Genomic DNA, 20,432 nt, shown 5'->3' on the forward strand with positions numbered 1-20,432 from the left:
TAACACACACACACATACCCGTCCACCACCCACGACCCCCACACACATACTCAAATGATCTCGTACACACTCATATGCACACACACACACACACACACACACACACACGACTCTCCCCCACCCCCCCCAGTCTCTCACACACACATTTAGTGACAGCGACTGACTGAGAGATTAGAAAATGAAGACAACCCCTGCCAACGTTAATGACCCTTTTGTTAAAGATGACAGCCGGATCCCCCGACTTTGATGTGTAACCTGAATTTCTTCACCCAAAGACAGCAACAGGAACAGACGTACGGAAACATGAAAGAAATAGGTAAGGCCTTTTCCTTAAGCAGTCAGAAGCAGGTATTTGCAAGATGAGTCACTTTTCCTGCCCACTTGAGAGCATAGTATCTGAAAGGAGAAAAATGTCAATTGCTTTTTGGAAGAAATTCATCAGCGAGCCCACGAGCAAACATGTGTCCCTATTTTCCTAGCTGAGGTCGTCGGCTTTTATATCGGGGCCACCCCTCCTCTGCTCGCTGCTTTCTTTGGCTTCACCCCACCCGCCCGGCTACTTGGTTCTTTTCCACCATCTAAGCACATGCATGTTCGTTTCCCTCTGAATTCCCTCGTGCGCTGGGGGCCAAATGTTAGGTCATTCACGTGTGCGGGATCTGTCGGCACAGCCTGTCCGTGGAGTTCCCGACTGCAGTCATGCAGCTGGCCTGACCTGACTTGTATGGGCTGAAATATGAAGGCACCCAGGGCATAAACAGCCTCCTGTGTTCTGCTGGCAGCCGGGGAGGCGGTGAGGGGCAGGTACATCGAGGGTGCTTATTTCTCCTTTTGCTCCCCGCCATCTGCCCCGACTCCAAATTTGTTGCCAGTGCTACCTCTCCCTACCGCCTTCCTTCGGGAGAAATAAATAACTCGCCTACCAACACACACTCTGAGGGTTGGGATCGGCCTACCAGCATGAGGTTCCGTTCAGGTGCGGGCACCCTGTCTGGGTTTGCGCCGAAATGCAAAGCAACAGAAGGGTACGGATAAGGGAGTGAGGGGGTGTGCAGGCAGCTTCATGATAATTCACAATAAAAATGGGTTGGCCAGGTTTTTTTTTTTTCCCTCCTCACTAACTTGTTAACTGTATTTCTTCTTAAAAATCTTTGCAGTGAAGGGGCATCTGGGTGGCTCAGTCGGCTGAGCCTCTGACTTTTGGTTTCAGCTCAGGTCATAATCTCAAGGTTCCTGGGATCTACCCCCCATGTAGGGCTCTGTGCCGATAGCGCAAGGCCTACTTGGGATTCTCTTTTTCCCTCTCTCTCTCTGCCCCTCCCTAGCTTGTGCACGCTCTCTCTCTTTCTGTCTCTCAAAATAAGTAAATTAAAAAAAAAACTTAAAAAAAATCTTTGAGGTGTAGTTCACATACAATAAACTGCACATACTTAAGGTGCACCCTTGGATGATTAATTGGCAGGTGTGTATGTTGTGAAACCATTGGTGCCAGATTGCAAATGCTTCCATCATCAACTCTAAATGGGTCCTTGTGCAGGCGGCCAGTTTTATTTGGAAGCCTTTTTGGTTTTTTGTGGGGGGAGCACTTGACCTCACCCAGAAGCCCAGGGCTCACTGTGGGGGGTCACTGATTGTATTTAAGAAATCACCTCTTCTGCAAGGGGGAAAAAAAATCACTTCGACCCAACAAAAGACTTGCGACTTCCAGTGTGACTCACCCTCAGGCCTGGGGCACATACTCGGGCTCTGATAAGAGGCAGTCGATCTGTCCTCCGTTTGTTTATAATGAGTCATGCTGGAAACAGGCAGCTACTTTTCTTCTCTCCCATGTCACGGTTAGGCAAGAATCAGAGGCAGATACACCCCCATTCAAAGTGTGGTCGGCCTTAAAGCGTCCAGCGACTCCAGCGAAGCTGGTTTAAGGAGCTGTGACTCGATGGGGACCCCTACTGGTGGAGACAGGGAGCGCCGCGTCCCGGAGTTGAGGCCTTGCTTCCTCGCCCCACTCCAAGGACGGACAGATCCTGTAGGAAGTTACAGATTTTCAAGAGGAACGGGAAGGAACGGCTGAGTTTTCTGTGCATCCTGCCCAACCCCCGATTATTAGTGACAGAGTCGGGCGTGAGTCACAACCTTCAGCCTATGCCCACACTGGAGCGATTAACCACATAATTGCTTCAGCGATGGACCTTCTTCCAGCTACAACCCCCATCCCTCCCACCCCCGTGGTCGGGCTCTAGGCCCTGAGCCAGCCATCTTCAGCCGCATGAATTGTGAAGGCCCAGGTTCAAAAAACCGAAGTTTCTATTATTCTTTTAGACAAGGCCTCCTCGGCCCCGATCGAAAATTCCTACACACAAGTCCTGATGGGGGGCACGCGGGATGTGTCAACCAGAATTAATGTCGCGATCAAATCAACATAAAGCAGATTTATCTGCTGTTTCCGTGTATTGCGGCAAAGCGCTGTTTGGGGAAGAAATCACCATAGCAACCCAGCCGCCCCAGTTACAGTAAGCTCAGGACGACCAAAATAAAAATCCTTCCCAGTCTTAGGATTGGCTAGGGAGAGCTACTGAACATCCACTTTGTTTGCAGACGACAGTAGCCAGCATACATTTTGGTTTCATAGTTCACTGCAAGGGATGCTTTAAAGAATAATAAAACTCCACAGCCAGGTTACAAATGGAGGGGTTCTAGGCCATCCCCCCTGCCAGTTTAAACGCAAGCAGACCTCACTGCCAAACAGCAGCATTTTGTTGTTAAAACAGGTTTCAGAAAAGGGCTCATGGTGACTTCTTGTGGCCTGCCGGTTCCTTCCCAGGTTGGGGGTACATGGTACTATAAATGTTAGTTTTTAAGACGAGGCAAATCAGGGGCGCCTGGGTGGCTCAGTCAGTTGAGTGTCTGACTTTTGATGTCGACTCAGGTCATGATCCCGGGATGGTGGGATTGAGCCCTGCGTGGGGCTCTGTGCTGAGCATGGAACCTGCTTGGGAGTTTCTCTCTCCCTCTCTCTCCCCCTCCCCTGCTTGTGCTTTCTCCCACTTTCTCTCTCTTTCTGCCCCTCTCCCCCCAAAGAAGCAGCAAATAGATACAAAAAAGGGTTTTCTGTGGTTGTGAAAGGAAAAAAAGTAAAAATCACTTTTGTTTCCCTCCACCCTCAGGACCCCCAACAGTGGGTTTTGCTTCCACTAATGATCTGTTCTCTCTCTAGCATCTTCCTTTTTTTTGTTTTTTGTTTTAATTTTTTTTAACGTTTATTCATTTTTTGGGAGACACAGAGAGACAGGGCGTGAGCGGGGGAAGGGCAGAGCGAAACGGAGACACAGAATCAGAAGCAAGCTCCGGCCTCTGAGCTGTCAGCACAGAGCCCGATGCGGGACTCGAACTCACGAACTGTGAGATTATGACCTGAGAGACAAAGTCAGACACTCAACCAACCGATCCACCCGGGCGCCCTGCATCTTCCTTCTTTGTCTCCACTGCGCTCCTTTCTTCTGATCACCAACACACATGATCACCTTGGGAGTGCTGCTTGCCTGTTCTCCTTGTCTCCAGACTCACCGTGCCCCCGTCTGGTGTGTGCCCTTGGGCTCCCAGGAACCCCTGCCCAGGATGCCCTCTCGTCACAGTGTGAGGCCACCAGCGCGTCCAAGCTCAGCTCCCAGCCCTGTGGGTCTCCCTTGAAGTTCTCTGCCGCTTTTGATTCTGGTGGCTGCTACACATTGAGGATCTTCTAAGAGTCTGCCTCCTCTATGCTCTCACTCCCAAGATTTGGGCATTTTCTAATTTTCTCTTGCATCTTTCTCTGTGTTAACCATTTATCTGATGCCTTTGGTTCTCACTTCCGTGCAGAGGTCAACTGCACCTTGAATTGAGACTGTCTGCCTATCGGCTATCTTGAAATCGACTTGGTCAAAACTGAACTTCGCTTTCTTTCCAACACAGTGGGGTCCTTCTGCAGACTCTTTGTTTCTGTTCACAGCATCATCGTTTTCTGAGCCTGGGACACCTGGGTGGCTCAATCGGTTGAGCATCTGACTCTTGGTTTAGGCACAGGTCATGATCTGGCGGTTCATGAGTTCGACTCCCGCACTGGCTTCTGTGCTGGCGGCATGGGGCCTGCTTGGGATTCAGTCTCTCCCCTTCTCTCTGCCCCTCCCCTCCCCTGCTCTCACTCTCTCTCAAAATAAATAAATAAACTTTAATGACAACAACAAAGAAAACCCCAGAACTTCATTTTCTCTCCAACACGGCTGGGTCCTCTTTGGCTCTGTTCACGGCATCATCGTTTTCTGAGCCTGGGCTTAAAGGCAAGTGTTTAGACTCCCTGGCATTGACTTTCTTTGCCATTCCCCTTCGATGCCTATTCAATTTCTGTCCTTCTTTCCATTTCCAAAGCTATAATCTTCATTCTGGCTGTCATTCTCTATTGCTTGGGTTATTGCAAAGCCTTCTGAATGGCCTTTCCACCTCCAGTCCTTCCTTCTAGGTAGAAAGGGGCCGCAGAAGGAAAGGGGGCCGTGGAGTTTGAGTCCCACCTCTGCCGCTTATTGCCTCTGTGACTTTCATTTCTTGCTCTCTCAATTTAACCGGCCCCATTACCAAAGCAGGGATGTTCCCTGCTTCAGGGCGTGAGGGCGTACTTGGGGTAAAGTACCTAAAATATCTGGCACACTGTAAGTGCTCAATTAATATTTCCATTTCAAACTCGCTGCTCCCAGGCTGCAGTTGTAAAACAGACTTCTTGCTCACGCCCTTCCCTTATTCGAGCATTTCTGTTTCTACGAAAATAAGAACGCCTCGAGCCTAGCACTTGAGACCCCTATGACATGTCTCCAGCGAATTGCCCCAACTCTGCCGTTCTCGACTCCTTCTTTTAAACACCACCATTTTCTCCATGTCTTTGCTAAAGCTCTTGCACGTGGACATGCATGCTCCGCCCTTCCCTCTGAGGCCATTCTAGATCCCTAGAGCCAGATGCGGCATCTTCCTCTGACCTCCAAAGCACTTCTACTTCTCTCGTGCATCTGAATTGTTTTAGTTGCTTGGGTTCTTTCTCTGACTTGCCTTCACTGCAAGGCTGAATGTCCCTTGATGACATGTGCTGTTACGGCATCGAACCCAGAGCTGGCCCTCTGCCCTCTGCAGGAAACGCCTTACACTGAAAACGAAAACAAACCTGCCCAGTCATGCTTCTCTTAGTCTACCGAACTATCTTCTTCCCTGAGCTTCGGTTGGGCGTCCCCCTGCCCAGAAACAAAGTTGCACAGAGAAGCAAATCTCTCAGTGAAAGGCACGCACTGACACCAAATTCTGTTGGAAAAGGGTCCCCAAAGATCATCATCTTAAATATACTGCGCCGCTGCCGTTCCATCAGACCTGGTCTATTTACTGTTTTCATGAATCCCGGGAAACTCCCTTGGTGGAAATCACAAACTGATTTTGTTTACCTGTCTCCCAGGCCCTTGGGGAGCACTGTTCTTTTCATGTAGAAATATCTTTGTCGGGCAAATGGATCCTTGGGAATATCTAAAATTCCTCTTCTTTCTCATTCATGAATCAGTCTCCCGAACACTCATAGTCAGGGGCTATAGGGAAACAGAGCTGAGATGAAACATTCAGTTAAGCTTTTGTAAACAGAGAAACAGGGGTCCACAGAGCATCTTAAAATGAGTCTATAGTTCTTAAGTTTGATCCACTTATAGTCTGTAGTATTAACATCTTAGTTATCAAACCACAGTTCTTAAACATATGCATATGTATATTACCCATCTTCTAGTTTACAAGGTGCAATTTGGGGATGATTGAGGCTGAAAACACGGTTTTATCATCATATGGAAGCTCATGTTGGCAACACCATTTGCAAAGCATGATTTTTTCAGAAAGTTAGAAACGTGGCTCTCATACAAATAGAAACAACAACAAAAGGGGTCAAAGATTTTATTAGATTCAATGCGCAAGGAAACCAGTTAGATGTTAAGACTGATTTGAAAGAAAATTAAAGACCCAGAGATTGGTAGCTGGTCAGATGAACGCGGAAATAAAGTTGCTAATGAACGTAGCACTGGTTCATGTCTCACCAGGCAATAACCTTGCAACACTACTGAACAGGAATCGCTTGTATTGCTTTCAGGTTTTCTACAAGTTAACCTCTAGTCTCATAAAGTTGTGAAATAGTAAGAGGTACGCAGCCATGGAAAATCAGATAATCCCCAGGGAGCTTATGCGTCTGGACAACATCCAGCTCTTTTTTACTTTATTTTATTTATTTTTTAAGTAGGCTTCATGCCCCGCATGGAGCCCAACGTGGGGCTTGAACTCACAACCCCAAGATCTAGAGTGGAATGCTCCACTGACTAAGCCAGCCAGGAGCCCCGACATCATCCAGCTCAGTAATCTCTTTGACCTTTTTTCAAATTTTATATACTTGCTTTTGAAACTATTAACTAAGAGAGGCATGAAAACAAACCAATTTGCTTTCTCTGTGACATATTTGTAATGAAATATTTGAAAGTGGGCACAAACCTCTCTCCCCCCACCACTCATCACCAATGTTTCAGCATGGGCTCTGGAGTCAGACTATTTGGGTTCAAATCAAGGTTCCATCATTTACTGCTGGGTGACCCTGGGCAAATGACTTAACCTCTCTGCTCCTCAGTTCCCCCACCGTAAAAGAGGCTTTTAAATAATAGCACCTTTGTCTTTGTGATGAAAGGAGATCACGCACAAGGGCTCAGTAAATGTGAATTGAATTATATCACTACTACTAAAAAAGGGTTAATTATTCTACCAGTCTTTATTCCAATATTAAAACATTTTGCAAAATAACCTGTCTTATGCCTTGTTACAAAGGGATCGGTTCTACATTTTAAGACGGAAATGAAAATACCGAAATCCTCAAGATGAGCCAATTAGTAAGCTAATTAAATAATAATTAAACATAAGAGGTTACAATAAATTCTAGATGTGTCGCAAGGATTATTTACTTTCAACTCTGACGCTGAAGGAACAAGAACTTATGAGTCAGGGGCGGCAGGAAATTAATCTCTCTGTTGAGTTAAGATGTTCCAGGCATTGTGCTTAGCACATATTCATTACACGTCAACAAACGAGTGTTTTCAGAAGAATACTCTTTTTCTCCCCCACTCCTTAAGGAAATACGCACAAAATAAAAGGCAGTAAAGGAAAAATAACCGAAAAGAAAAATGTGCCGCAGCCTTAGAAAGTGGGTTTGTCACGCAAGTCAAACGCAGAAGCTGGGGTTTGCAATCATTTATTGTGCACAACAAAAAAGAAAGCACGTTACATATTGTCTTCCTTTCTGATTATAGTTACCAACATGTTGGTAAAAACGACCCGCTGGGAACACATGTCCTTTCACTATACATTGTTATTTTTATTTTGCCCACAGAATGCTGAGGAAAACACTGAATAAATACACATTTTATTAAACACACACACACACACACACACACACACACACACACACACACGCCTCTTGTTACAAATTGATATGAATCAGTCTCCCTTTTGGCTTACATAACCTTAAATTAAAAAAAAAAAAACAGCAGGGGTGTAACCCACTAAAAACCTGTGGATAAAGACGGTTAAGTACTGAAGTTCAGAATTGGGCAGGAAGTAGCAATAAACCAAAATAGAAAGCAAAATAATTAAGAAAAATGACAACTCGTGTTGAAGTCTGGATACATTTGAATGTATTCAAGACTGAAAAAAGAACTTTCCTAAACTGCTGGGTTTTAGGAGGATGTTTCTGGGCTAAACTGAACACAAAAGAGAAGAGAAGTTCCCTAAAGAAGTTTTCTGAGCCAGAGGAAAATCAAATTATGCTTGAAAAACAAAAGCAAAGACTAACAACACTCTTGTCTCTCTGCCCCCACCCACTTCTTTGGACTGACTTCGGGGTAGGCTTTCTTGCTGGAGGCCATTTATTAATTCTATATTCTGTTACCTCAACACAACCAAATCTAGACTTAACCCTCTGTGTCCCGATGGGTGCATGGATGGGACAATTATTTTCAGTGAAAGTGCTCTCTCTCCTATTTCATACGTGCTGCTTTTTTTATGCAAAAAAGCTCAAAAAACAGTATAATGCTGATCTCAGTTTTTTTTTTTAATTTTTTTTTTCAACGTTTATTTATTTTTGGGACAGAGAGAGACAGAGCATGAACGGGGGAGGGGCAGAGAGAGAGGGAGACACAGAATCGGAAACAGGCTCCAGGCTCCGAGCCATCAGCCCAGAGCCCGACGCAGGGCCCGAACTCACGGACCGCGAGATCGTGACCTGGCTGAAGTCGGACGCCCAACCGACTGCGCCACCCAGGCGCCCCAGATCTCAGTTTTTTAAAAAAGGTTTGGAAAAAAGCTAAGCGTGAGTTCATAAGTGAACTAGATCTTTACTATTTTGAAAGGAAAAAAAAAAGGCAAAGGTAACAATATGATGCTGGAAAATAAAGCGATACGTTAGTTTTGCAAATTCATGCATTAGTCCTTTGCCAAGAGTCTCAGGTTGTAAAAATGTGTCAAAGAATGTGATAAAAGTGAATACACGATGGTTGTACTGAAGGCTCCCCACAACTGGACACACATTAAGATGTATTTCCTTAGTGGGAATGGGAAGTGGCAGCGGGAGACTTGTGTCTACAACGAGCAAGTTCGAGTTCATTAGAAACCATCGTCCATAAATTAAATACACGTGAGGCAGCACGCCTGCCTGTCTTCAAGGGTCCGGTAGGTCCAACAGCAAATGACAGAATCAGAGCAGGGAGACAACAGCGCCCTGAATACAATTAAGACTGTTATCTATGTGATACTAGATAACAAGGGCTGTTTAAAATGGTAGATTTAGGACTAGGGCTTATTTCTGAAGACTTCTATCGGAGGGAAACCCACATCAAAAAATGTGCTCTGTTCGGATTTGCCTTTTATGTAATGGAAGAACAAAATACGGCAGGTGGGATTACACAAGAAGAAAACAAAAATAGCAATTTCATCTGCCACAAGCAGAAGAGCTAGAACTGGGTGAAGAAAAATTGTTAATAGCCATTTCCATTTGGGGCGGGATGTCTATTTTAATGTACTTTTAACTCTGACTGGACTCTTAAAGAAATACAAAATGTTCTCAACATTTTGTGTTCTATTCTCAAGGGTGTATATTTATTTTAATGTTCATTAATTTTTGAGAGAGACAGAAAGACAGACACAGTGTGAGCAGGGGAGGGGCAGAGAGTGAGGGAGCCACAGAATATGAAGTAGGCTCCAGGCTGTTAGGTGTCAGCCCAGAGCCGGACCCGGGGCTTGAACTCAAGGACCCCGAGATCATGACCTGAGTCAAAGTCGATCGCTTAACCAAATGAGCCACCCAGGTGCCCCTCAAGGGTGTATTTTTAACTCTGGGGGAAAAAAATGAGTAGCCCAACTATTTATTCTACCTTAAACTAATTTTTGTTTCCTGTCGTCTTCTCCATTCCTCAGATCACTGTACACAGTTCCGGGTAAGGACACGGTTCCTTGATATCTCTCAATTCATTCTTGTTCTACCCTGGCAGAGAGTTGGAAATCCACATCTGCTTTAACCTTATCAACAAGTGTTAACATATGGAGGGATCAAGACGTCAATATGAGTGGAAAGGCCGGTGGAAAGAACATCTGTGGAGGCTAAGACCACTCTCTGTTCTGTGCTCCCGCGTCCACTCTGAGTTCAAACACTGTGACAAACGAAAACATGGCCGACGCGGAAAACGCGAAACTGTGTGGCGTGGCTGGCGGCACTGCTGTCTACATCCGCATCAGCTCTTGAGGTAGAAAATTTACTACTGGTTACTAGATGTGTGAATAATACCTTAGTAAAGCTGAAATAGAAAAGTTTAAAAACTGCACAAAGATGCTATGAATGTCCTGTATGTGCACCTCCGTAAAAAGCTAACCTAACTCAATCGGAAGGTTTGAGAAGGAGATGGCTTTGTGAATTTTTAAGTGTGTAAATTTCTCTAGAATTCTTAGATATTCTATGCGCTGATCTTCCATTTACTTGCACTTCTTTTATCTCCACTCCAAGAAGGAAAACCCAATCTGAAAGACTCGGGGGGCCACCCGTTTGCTTGTCCCTGAGTCCTCACACAGACACCCGCGAGCACGCTGGCCCAGGGACACGAAGCGGGGAGCAGAGGGTGGGCTGACGCTGCGTGTGGAGAGGATCTGGCGCTGGTGGTCTCAGGCGTGTGGGGAGAGGCTTGGGGGGGGGGGGGGAAGAGGAAGTCTTAAGAGACTCTAACGAGCCCTTTGGGCTTAGAGATCTCGGAGACTCAGGAGGTGAGATGCCTGCACAACGGCGCATCCTCAGCGCTCCTTCACCATCAAATTCTGGAAACAGGGAACAATTCATCTCACGTTTAAAAGCTGCTGGCTTTGCACAATCGAGTTCTGGTACGCGTCACACACATTCGGGGGATGAGGAACCAGCTAGTTTCACGGGGCGCCATCTTACGTCTTACGTCAGTACGAGGAAGTCCCCGTGGGTTTTTCTTAAAGGGGGAAGCGCGCATTTGCGGAAAAGAGCGTGAGAACTGGCAAGGAATGGCAGACAAGGTTCCTTCTCGGCGTCCCGGGGCCCGTCCTGAACAAAGAGGGCAGGGACATGATAGTGTGTCTTAGCGGCCTGCGTGGGAAACCTAAATTGCCGCTTGCGTCAAGAGCGGCCTCCTATAAGCCCCCACAAGACGCCTCGCCTGATTCTGACTCCTGACCGAAGAGCGGGACACGCTGCCTCTGGCCCTGACGGCGCAGGGAGGGAGGCGGGCCGGCACGGGAAGGTTAAAATCAGTGCCTAAACACAAAGTCCAGAGGGGCATCTGGGCTTGTGTTCCGCTGACCCCAGAAGCGGACTGCGCGGTCGTTAGGTGCTGAAGAGAGCGGAATTCTGAGCTCGTGATTCATCTCGGTCTGTTCATTCCGGGACAGGGTGGCTGGAAATCACAGTCACGGGATAAGAAAACGGCCGCCCTCGTTCACTTTCTCATTTTGCCTTTACACACAAACTCGGCATAAGGGGTGTGGATGAAGTCATAGAGCTGCTTCGCGTTCGAGGCGTTGCCCAAAATACCCGCCAGCTTGTCTTGCGACAGGCTCGCCAGCTCTGCGATGTTCTTGACGTGGTGCATCAAGGCGCGACAGTTTTTGGCATTTACCCCTGGCATTTTCAACAAGAAGTCCTGGGGACCCGGATTATACTTTTCTGACTCCGGGAGGGTTTCCGAATCCGCCGTGACGGCCATGGCCGTGGCCGCGTCGGGCTGCGGCTTGTTCTGTTTCAGCTCCTCGAACAGCTCGGCGGTGGCGTGGGGGGAGGGGCACCAGAGAAGCCGGAGTCTGGGGAAGTGAAGCGTGAGGAGGGTGAGCTTGGAACTGACGTCATTGCCGGAGATCTCCTGGTGGAAGGCACCTCGGGAAGTGAGCGAGAAGGGCTTGCTGGGGTCGAACTCGATCAGGAGCACTGGGCGCTTGTAGTAGCGGGACATGGAGATACACTGGCCGTAGAGGCGGCCGTTGTTTAAAGAGCCAATCAAATCACTGATGCTCTTGCGCTCCACGCACATTTCTGGAGTCAGAATGTAGTCTCCGACCTCCAGCGTCACCGGTTCAATGTCAATGCCCCGACGGTGGATCAGGGATGGGAGTTCGCTGCGGAACTCACGCATATCCACAACTATACTTTGCTGTGTACCGTTCTGCTCCTGGCCACCTGTTAACAAAAGGTGGCACGGTAAGTGATGTCACTGAGGAAGAACTCTCAAGGACGAAGCAGAACAACTAAAGTTTAAAATCTGGGTTGCTGCTGCTAACCTCGGATCCGCTGTCATATAATAACCCATGCTTATTCCTCCTTTTTCTCTATTTTCAGAAAGGTCTGTTTACAGAGTCACTAAAGGCGATTTTCTCTTAAACTGAACAGAGTTAAAAGGAAAAGTCACAAATGACTCCCGAACACCAGCGTTCACTGTTGCCTTCTCTCTGCCCCTCTAAGAACGGCCCCTGATGGTTGCACACGGCCCCACTCTACTCCTGATTCCCACGGCAGAGTCAGAGTCCGGCACATACTAGATGCCTAAAAAGGCTCGCTGAGTAAACTGCCTTATAAGCTGCTGTGAGAACCTTTGGAGCTGTTAGTGCTTGTACCAGTGAGTCCGGAGGTGGGAAAATGGAAGAAGGTGGGAAAAACCGTAAGCCGGTAGACCAGAACTTCTCACACTTGAACGTGCACAGAACAGCCTGGGAGCAAGTTAAAGGCAGTTCTGTGTTCAGAGGGTCTGGGGTAGGGCCCAAGACACCGTGTTTCTAATGAGATCGCAGGTGGGTGCTAAGGATGCTGGCTGAAGGACTACACCCAGAAGGACCAGGGGCTGCTGTAGGCAGAATGGTGGCCCCTTTAAGATGCCCGCATCCTAATCCCAGGAATGTGTAAATATATTACTTTACGTGACAAAGGGGACTTTGCAAATGTGACTAAATTAAGGATCTCAAGATTGGGAGATTATTCTGGATTACCCAGGCCCACCTCAAGGGTCCTTACAAGTGAAACAGGGAAGCAGGAAGGTCAGGGTCAGAGGCGCTGTCTTTGAAGGTGGAGGAAGGGCCAGGAGCCAAGGAGCACAGGTGCCTCTAGAAGGTGGAAAAGGCAAGGAGATGAGGTCTCCCCTGGAGCCTGTGGGAGGGGCACAGCTGGCTTATACCTTGGTTTTAGCCCAGTGAAACCCATTTGGACTCCAGAATTTGAAGAAAATAATCGTAAGATAATAAATATATATGTTTCGGGGCACCTGGGTGGCTCAGTCAGTTAAGCGTCTGACTTCGGCACAGGTCATGATCTCACAGTTTAGGGGTTTGAGCCCCACATTGGGCTCTGTGCTGACGGCTCAGAGCCTGGACCCTGCTTCCGATTCTGTGTCTCAGCCTGGACCCTGCTTCCGATTCTGTGTCTCCCTCTCTCTCTGCAACACGCCCCCACTTGTGCGCTCTCTCTCTCTCTCGAAAATAAATAAACATTCAAAAAAATGTATACTGTTTCAAGCCACTGGATTTGTGGCGAGTTGTTATGGCAGCTGGAGGGCCTGGAGGACTGAACTCAGAAGGACGGACTTCTGTAAACAGCGTTCTGCGTGGCATCTAAGTGCTCAAATCTCACTTCCTTCGTATGGCTGATGTTCGGTAGTTCTGCATGAAATGTCAGCAGCCTATCTGAGTCAACGACAATCTTCTTCAAAAAAGACATAGATGCTCTGAGGCCAGGTTTCCCAAAGTAGGGTCCCGGGATCACTCCTATCAGGAGGCCCTGAGAGGCCGATCCCATTCCAGACTCACTGAGTCAGAATTTCCATGGAGGGGGGGCCTGTGGATCCGCAGCTTTAACAAGCCTCTGAGGTTATTCCCGAGGACCCTGACGTCTGGAGCCCTGCTGCTCTGACCGATCCCGCTCTGGACGCTAAGTCAACTCAGTCATATTGCTTTCCTCATGCCACCTGGCTGGCAGCAGCCACCGCCAGGGGGAAACGGGGACTTGGGGAGGGGGACAGGGTTATTCCTGGGTCACACCGCACTCGGAATTCAGCAGCTTTTGCTGGCATGCCACAGCGCAGACCGCAATGAGGGCGCCACACACCCGGGATCTGGAGACGTGCCAAGAAGCAACACGTGGACACAGGAAGAGAAGTGGGGACGTGCCCCGCACGGCTCCTGCCTACCTGTGAGGTAAACCGGCTTCTCTGGGTGAAGGTAAGAACCTAATTGCCACTTGTACAGGTTCCTTGAGTTCTGTATCTCAGCCAATCACATTTGCGAGCAATGCCGGGGCGTGACGGGTTCCGAGGTTGGGGCTCCCGGAGCACAGCCCCCTTATTTTACAGATGAGCAGCCAACGGCCCGGGAGGGACACATGGTTAGCGAATGTCAGCGCGGGCACCAGGTATGGGAGCAGGCAGCCACCTGTACGAGGTTGCTGAGAAAAACCTCACCTCTGCGGAGAACCTCTGGAAACCCACAGCCTCCTTTACAGGCGACGGGGGTGCCCAGCAAAGGGCAGGACTCACCTGCTTTCCTCGTGTCGGTGGGCGAGCCTGTGGACGCGGAGCCTCTCACCAGGTCCAGGTTCCCCTCATCTCTCCCTTCCCTCCCTTCAGGCACAACCATGCTAGCCTTCTCCCTGGGGCGGAAGATATTTTAAACATTTGTTTCAACTAATTTCAAAATTCCAGATTTTAAATTTCCATACATTATAAGAAAACGACCTGCGTGACTATAGTGGCAAAGAGAACACAAGAAATATGTTAGACCAGCAAGCACAGTAAATACACACGGATGAACGACGGGCAAAGGAAGGAGAAAAGAGTTTCTTGGTTGGGTGCTACTTCTGATCTTCCGGAGTCACAAAATCTGTTGTTTAGTTTCCATTCTGTGCGTCCTTCAAGCACTTTGACACATGAAATAAGCATGCAAAAACGCCACAGAGAGATGGAGATTTTTTATAAAAATGTGCTAATGCGTTTCTGAGCGTTAAAAATAATGCAAGCCACTTATATTCCAATACTTTCAGAGTAAATCACAGGTAGAAATGTTAAAAATCAGTGATTAAGAAAATGAAAGCACAGATGATAACAACTTTGATTTTAAAAAAACAGGTGGGAGCCCCATTAAATACTTGGAATTTTACAAGACAATCCAGAGTAATACAAATTTCCAACAGAGATTCAACACAAAGATCGACGTCTCAGGTGAGACAACAGAGCAGCACAGATTCATTCACTCGTGCATTTGCTGAAAAACCTTTCCGGAGTGCTCCTCCCTGCTGTGCTAGGTGCTTCGGATTTAAATATGGTTACACAACAAATCCTGTCTTCGAGGTAGCTCAGTATCTCACAGCTGGTCGACGGACAGGACCGAACTATCATAACTAAGGTTTGTGGTCGGGAACTACAATCCTCAATGACCAAAGAAAGAGCGGACCAGGTTTGCCACAGTCGTATTTTTCAGAACCAATGAAGTTGGTTATAGTCAATTCATGAGCCAGCAAGCGTTGTGTGTCTGACTGGTGCCGGGAACGGCAGAAAGGATGCACAAAGCCGGGTCTCCTCCCTCGTAGAAATGGAGTCGAGAAAACAGAGCGAGGGTGAAACAACAGCGGCACTGACCAACGGTGGCCACAGAGCGCGGCGTAAGGTGAAACAGAAGGGGGATATTTTAGTACTCACTAATAATTTCAGGAAGGGCTGAAGCAACAAAGATTTTCCAGTTAAAGGAAATAAAACCAGATGGACCAATTTTGCGACCAACTCTGGATAAGTGATGTTTTAGCCACTACGAGATACCACCAAAGAACAGAAATTACGATTTTAAATCCTATATATACCCTTTGAAACAATATACAAAGTTATTATTAGTACAACGTTTTATAGCTAAACGGCCCAAGGGGGCGGCCACAGTATCAGTTCCATTTTTCCTATTTTTCTCAAAATCAGTGTCCACCGTGGCCCTGCTGAAATCGGCTTGGCAGTGGCCGTGGCCCCAACAGCCACTCATTACGGATCCGTGACACCCACTAGACTCTAGTTGAGGACAAAGAGCAATCTATTCAGAAAAATAAGTGCTCGTTGACTTCTTTTTCTTTAACATTTGGGATTAATATTAGGGATTTTTTTTTCTTTATTTCCACTTACTTTACTGGTTACGCTACATATCACACATGGGGGCATCCCAATTTTCTGATTAATTTGTAGTCTGTGAGCGGCATAGTGGGTTAGCGTACGAACCCGTATTTTGTGGCATCTGAAACCACTCACTGGCTGTGTGGTCTCAGGCAAGTAGTTTAATGGCTCTGTGGTGCCTCAATTTCATCTGTAAAATGGGGACAATAATAAAACCTACCCTAAAAGAGGCACGTCAGGAGGATTATCCAATACATGTAAAGTACTCAGAATAGCGCTTGGCATATAAAAAGCATTATAAAAGGTTAGTTGTTATTATAATTCTACTTTTCTTATAATGTGGTAAGTTCACCCCTTAATTATCCATGATAATGCTGAAACACTGGAGATTTGCCTTCAAAGGATTCCACGAGGGTTTCAATGAATAAAACAGCCAGTTTACCGTGAAATGCTGTACAGCATAACAGCAAATGGAATCTGAGAAAAGATAAGCTCCTGAAATGAAGCCTGGATTGGGAGGAAAATCAGAAGTCTCCCTCAAATGAACAGAAATCTGCCATAATTATAAACATTCACTCCTTCGCCTTCAACATTTAGCATGATTACCCAAGTTCCATATGACAGAGAGAAAATAATTACAAGTGCAGACCCCTCTTCCCACTTAATCTAAAGTACTGAGGTTCCTTATTTTTACTTCAGCATCTTTAATGATATTTGAATAGCTTGTATAACGTGATGATGTAGGGAGGAGGTGCTGAACCGTAAGTCTCTTCCAACGGGCACGCATTCTGGCCTTCATGCTAACTCACTTTGGGATCACGAGCTATTCAAATAACCTCACCCCCGCCTTTGCAAAGCAGTGACCTCTCCAAACTATGTCTACTCGGAACGTTACGGCCAATCTTTCTACCCGGGGAGCGTTTTATTATCAATACTTAGGAGTGCCATTTTTTTTTTTCTCCTGTCATCGGTAACCCACTGATCTTGCCCAGACAAGCCATCTGTTCACTGCCAGTTTGCGGGATTCATTCCTTTCTGGTTGTTTTAAATAGTAGCACTGCTTTTATTCTTACGACATCACCCACGGAGGTCCTGGCAAAAGCACATTGTCTTTTTCTCACATTAAATTTCTCAGTACGGGCTCAGTGCAAATGCTCTTTCAGCACCACACCTCATATATATTTTCCTTTTCAAAACAAACACTTCTCAAATTCCCCAAGTTTTCTGGGAAAGTAAATATCTTGAGAGTCTAGATGGTGTAACTTCCTGATTGCCGTGTAATATGGGAAGATCTAACTTCTAATAAGTAGACAACCACCATTGAGTTAGGAGATTAGGGTGGACCACAGATAAAATTACATTAAACTCTGATATGGAAATGATCATGTAGACGGAAAGGCAGGGGACAGTCCGTATTCCAGATTCTGCCGGCTGGTTTCTAGGACGTGCCAGGCTTACCCACAGCTTATCACCGAGCCCTTTGATGTGGAGGCTCGCTCCAAAATACGAATGGCCCGGGGTCCCCGGCAGCTTGCTACAATCTACTAAAAGGACTCTTTTCTAGATGAGGTTCCCTGATGTGTTCGACAAGAGGCAGCCTGGAGCACAAAACCTCACCCGCTCAGGCCTTCTCCCCCCCCACATCCCACCAGGCTCCTTCGGCTACGCCGCTGCAGGAAAGGCCCAGTCTCCCGAGGACTGGCCCTTGACCAGCTTCTGGGAGTTGAGCTCTGAACCCTTGCAATCGTCTGCCTCATCAAGGGTTTTGCACGCCAGAGGCCTGGGGCCACCTGGCCCCGGTCTGATCAGATGCTTTATGCTAACTTGATGTGGCGTAAATACCTGCTTTTGCTCTGGGGGGCTGGAGAACTACAATCACGATGGGTACTCTGTGCTCACGTGACTGACCCCCGGTAAAAACTCGGGGCCCCAAGGCTCTGGTCAGCTTCCCCGTTGACAACCCTTAGCACGTGCTGTCACTCACCGCAGCTGGGAGGATGAAGCACATCTGTGTGACTCCACGGGGAGAGGACACCTGGGGGCTTCCGCCTGGTTTTTCCTGGACTGTGCCGCATGGGTTCTTACCCTCTGCTAATTTTAATCTGTATCCTTTTGCTGTAATAAACCATGGCTGGGAGTATACCAGTGTTTTCTGGCTCTCGTGGGTCCTTCGGGTCGATCCCCGAATCTGAGGAGGGTCTCGCGGACCTTCACACGAACGCCAGTAACCTAATCTGAATGGTCTTAGCTCTAAGTGCTCATTTGGGACTTGGTGGCCATCAACCAGAGCACGCTTGGGCAGAGGATGTTTTAAGAAGAGCGAAGGAACAGTGAGGAGGTACCGACCCACATCTAGTAGCACCAGCTCCGGTTGCATCTGCAAATCTCTGAAATCTGTTCCCTTCTCCTCGTCAGCCTAATCTTGGCTACCACCTTTTCTCCTGACTCGCTTCCCTGTTCCATCCCTTCCCCAGTTTGATGCCAGAGAGCGCCTCTAAAAATAGACTTCCCACTTAGAACGCTTCGGTGCTGTCTCACTGCCTCCACAGTCACGTTCTCGATCCTCACCAGGGCTTCCTGCATCTCGGCGCCTTCACGCACACTCCTCTCCGCCCTGTCGACTTAGCACCTGGGGCACATTCTTCACGCGTCGGCTTATGCGTCACCTCTCCAACGAAGCCACCCGTTGTCCCCACACCGGGCCTGGTCTCTCTGGCACCCACTACCACACCCTGTTCTTTCACCACTGTGGCCGGGCTCCATACAGGTCCACTTAGTGTAATATTCATCGTCACTTAACACTCGTCTTTTCCACCAGAGGATGAGCTCGAGCAGCGCAGGGACTTCCGGCACTGCTGTGACTACAGCATGCTCCTAGTGGCACAGGGCTTGGCACCTCAGAGATGCCCGGTACGTGTCTGTTGGCGGTTTTGAGTCGTGGGGGAGAGAGGGTCTAGAAGGCACAGAAGAAACGCTAAAAGCTCTGGACAGGAAGAGGCAGCCTGTTGAATACCTGGTTGGTTATCACACTTTCTGAAATATTTTGCCAAAAAACATAAGTACACGCATATAAACCATACCACAGAGCCTGTTAATAGAAAATACTTTCATAGGCTGAAAGGACTGGCCAGAAGCTGGAAGAATCCACGGCCAAGGCACATCGTACTCACAGAGGATTTGGCGGGGGGGAAGGGTACTGCCCATGGAACGAGCTGAGCCCCTCCACAGGGACCCAGAGGCACGGATTCAGTAAGCACCCGTTTCCAAGAAAGCATGCCCCGGAGGAAGTGGGGTATGGGGACATTTTACGTGTATACTGAGAGCCCACAGCCAGTGTTAGAGGAAGGCTGTCCATTGTGAAATTCTGTGGGGAGCCCTGGTGGGCTGACAGCCAGTGACAATGATTTCCGCCCTCTCGTTGCCACTGATACACTGCCAATGTCTGAGGCTTGGACGATTGGTCAGTCCAAGCCACGGTCTCCTCCACTCTAGCCTTTTCTCTAGCTCAGCTCGAGGATGCCCCATCCAGCCCCTGCCCTGGCTTTTGAGGCCCCTCAGAGATCATGTGGCCCATCTTCCCTCACCAAGCTGCCACCTCCTGGACAGCATCCCCTGGTGCGAGGTTATCAGATTTCCCCAGGACCTAGGGGGGTAAAAGGTAGCTGACCGGTTTGTGCGTACCTCACTTAGAACATCTGCCTTATGTTACACAGAAGAGCATTTTCGATTTGGATTCGGCACGCTGCCAGACACTCGTCCTAAAACTCATACACGAATGTTTGGGTAAACGTCACACCGTCAAAAAAAATGTCTTCCTGGGGTGATTCTACCGCTGGTGATCTGAAGTGACTGGGTTGTAAAAGCATTTCCCGGCCAAAGGGAAGGCAGTCACCCACCCCAGACCATGGAAATTTTACAAGGAGGAACTAAATCATCACTCCAAGGCAAAGGAGAAATCTCGTGCATGGGGGTATGGGAAATTTAAGAACGTTATTTCTTAGGAAAGTAGTCGGTGGAGCTGTATTTTTGGTGTTTTGCGTCGCATGTCTTTACAAGCAGAGAAGCAGATCTCTCCACGTTTCCAATATTCTGTCAAACCATCGAAAGGCAACCCGAGACGGGGGAGAAAGAAGAAAGGTGCACGTACCCCAGGGATGAAGCGGACCACAGGTTTATCTTGACGCGATCCTCCCAGGGTCTCCCCCTCTCCATCCCTCCTGAGGGCGATTATGCTATGCCTCCACTCAGAGAAGCCCCTAGACCTTGAAAGTTTCCTTGTATTATTACCTTATGAGTTTTTCAAAAGCTTCCTTTTCTTTCCGCAAAGCAGTGAGATAGCGCTGTTCCTCTGTTGAGCCTCCGTATATAAGAAAGTAAACCCTGCCAGTTAAAACAGAACTCTTTTAGGCTGTAAAAACATAATTTTTAATCCCTAAAAGAGCATAGCACAGCATTTGAAATCAGCAACCTAGAGGGCTGCAATAATAAATATTTGACCAAGAATAAAAGGTTCCATTAATCACACACCTAAAAATGAAGCTGCCTAAACCCCCACCTGTTAAAAGTCTCATTACCACATTTTTTTGCCCCCTTCACAGAAAGGAGGAACAGAGTTTAGGTAAATACTGAAATATAACTAGAGGGAGAGAGTAAGTCTTGCCTCAGAAGTATAAACAAATCAGAAAACACAGAATCTCGGCGGCTTCTCTTTTGTCACTT

The 20,432-nt window shown here is 47.7% G+C and overlaps 1 protein-coding gene and 1 long non-coding RNA gene across 2 annotated transcripts in view; one reads left to right on the forward strand and one right to left on the reverse strand.

The window, feature by feature from the left end:
• Nucleotides 1–10,396: 10,396 nt before the first annotated feature.
• The window catches only part of ERCC4 (ERCC excision repair 4, endonuclease catalytic subunit), a 30,349-nt gene continuing 20,313 nt past the window's right edge, over nucleotides 10,397–20,432 (reverse strand). Inside the window, exons 9-11 of the mRNA XM_003998848.5 lie at nucleotides 20,001–20,093; nucleotides 14,103–14,215; nucleotides 10,397–11,761 (exon numbers count right to left, since the gene is read on the reverse strand). Coding sequence (XP_003998897.2) covers nucleotides 11,028–11,761; nucleotides 14,103–14,215; nucleotides 20,001–20,093 — 940 coding nt within the window. The 3' untranslated portion in view covers nucleotides 10,397–11,027. The remainder of the gene's footprint in view (nucleotides 11,762–14,102; nucleotides 14,216–20,000; nucleotides 20,094–20,432) is intronic.
• Nucleotides 11,654–12,308, forward strand: LOC123382504. The gene is made up of 2 exons (XR_006590957.1): nucleotides 11,654–11,782; nucleotides 11,921–12,308. It is a non-coding gene; the product is annotated as an uncharacterized LOC123382504 (long non-coding RNA).

Source organism: Felis catus, chromosome E3, assembly GCF_018350175.1.
Source record: "Felis catus isolate Fca126 chromosome E3, F.catus_Fca126_mat1.0, whole genome shotgun sequence".
Taxonomy (NCBI): domain Eukaryota; kingdom Metazoa; phylum Chordata; class Mammalia; order Carnivora; family Felidae; genus Felis; species Felis catus.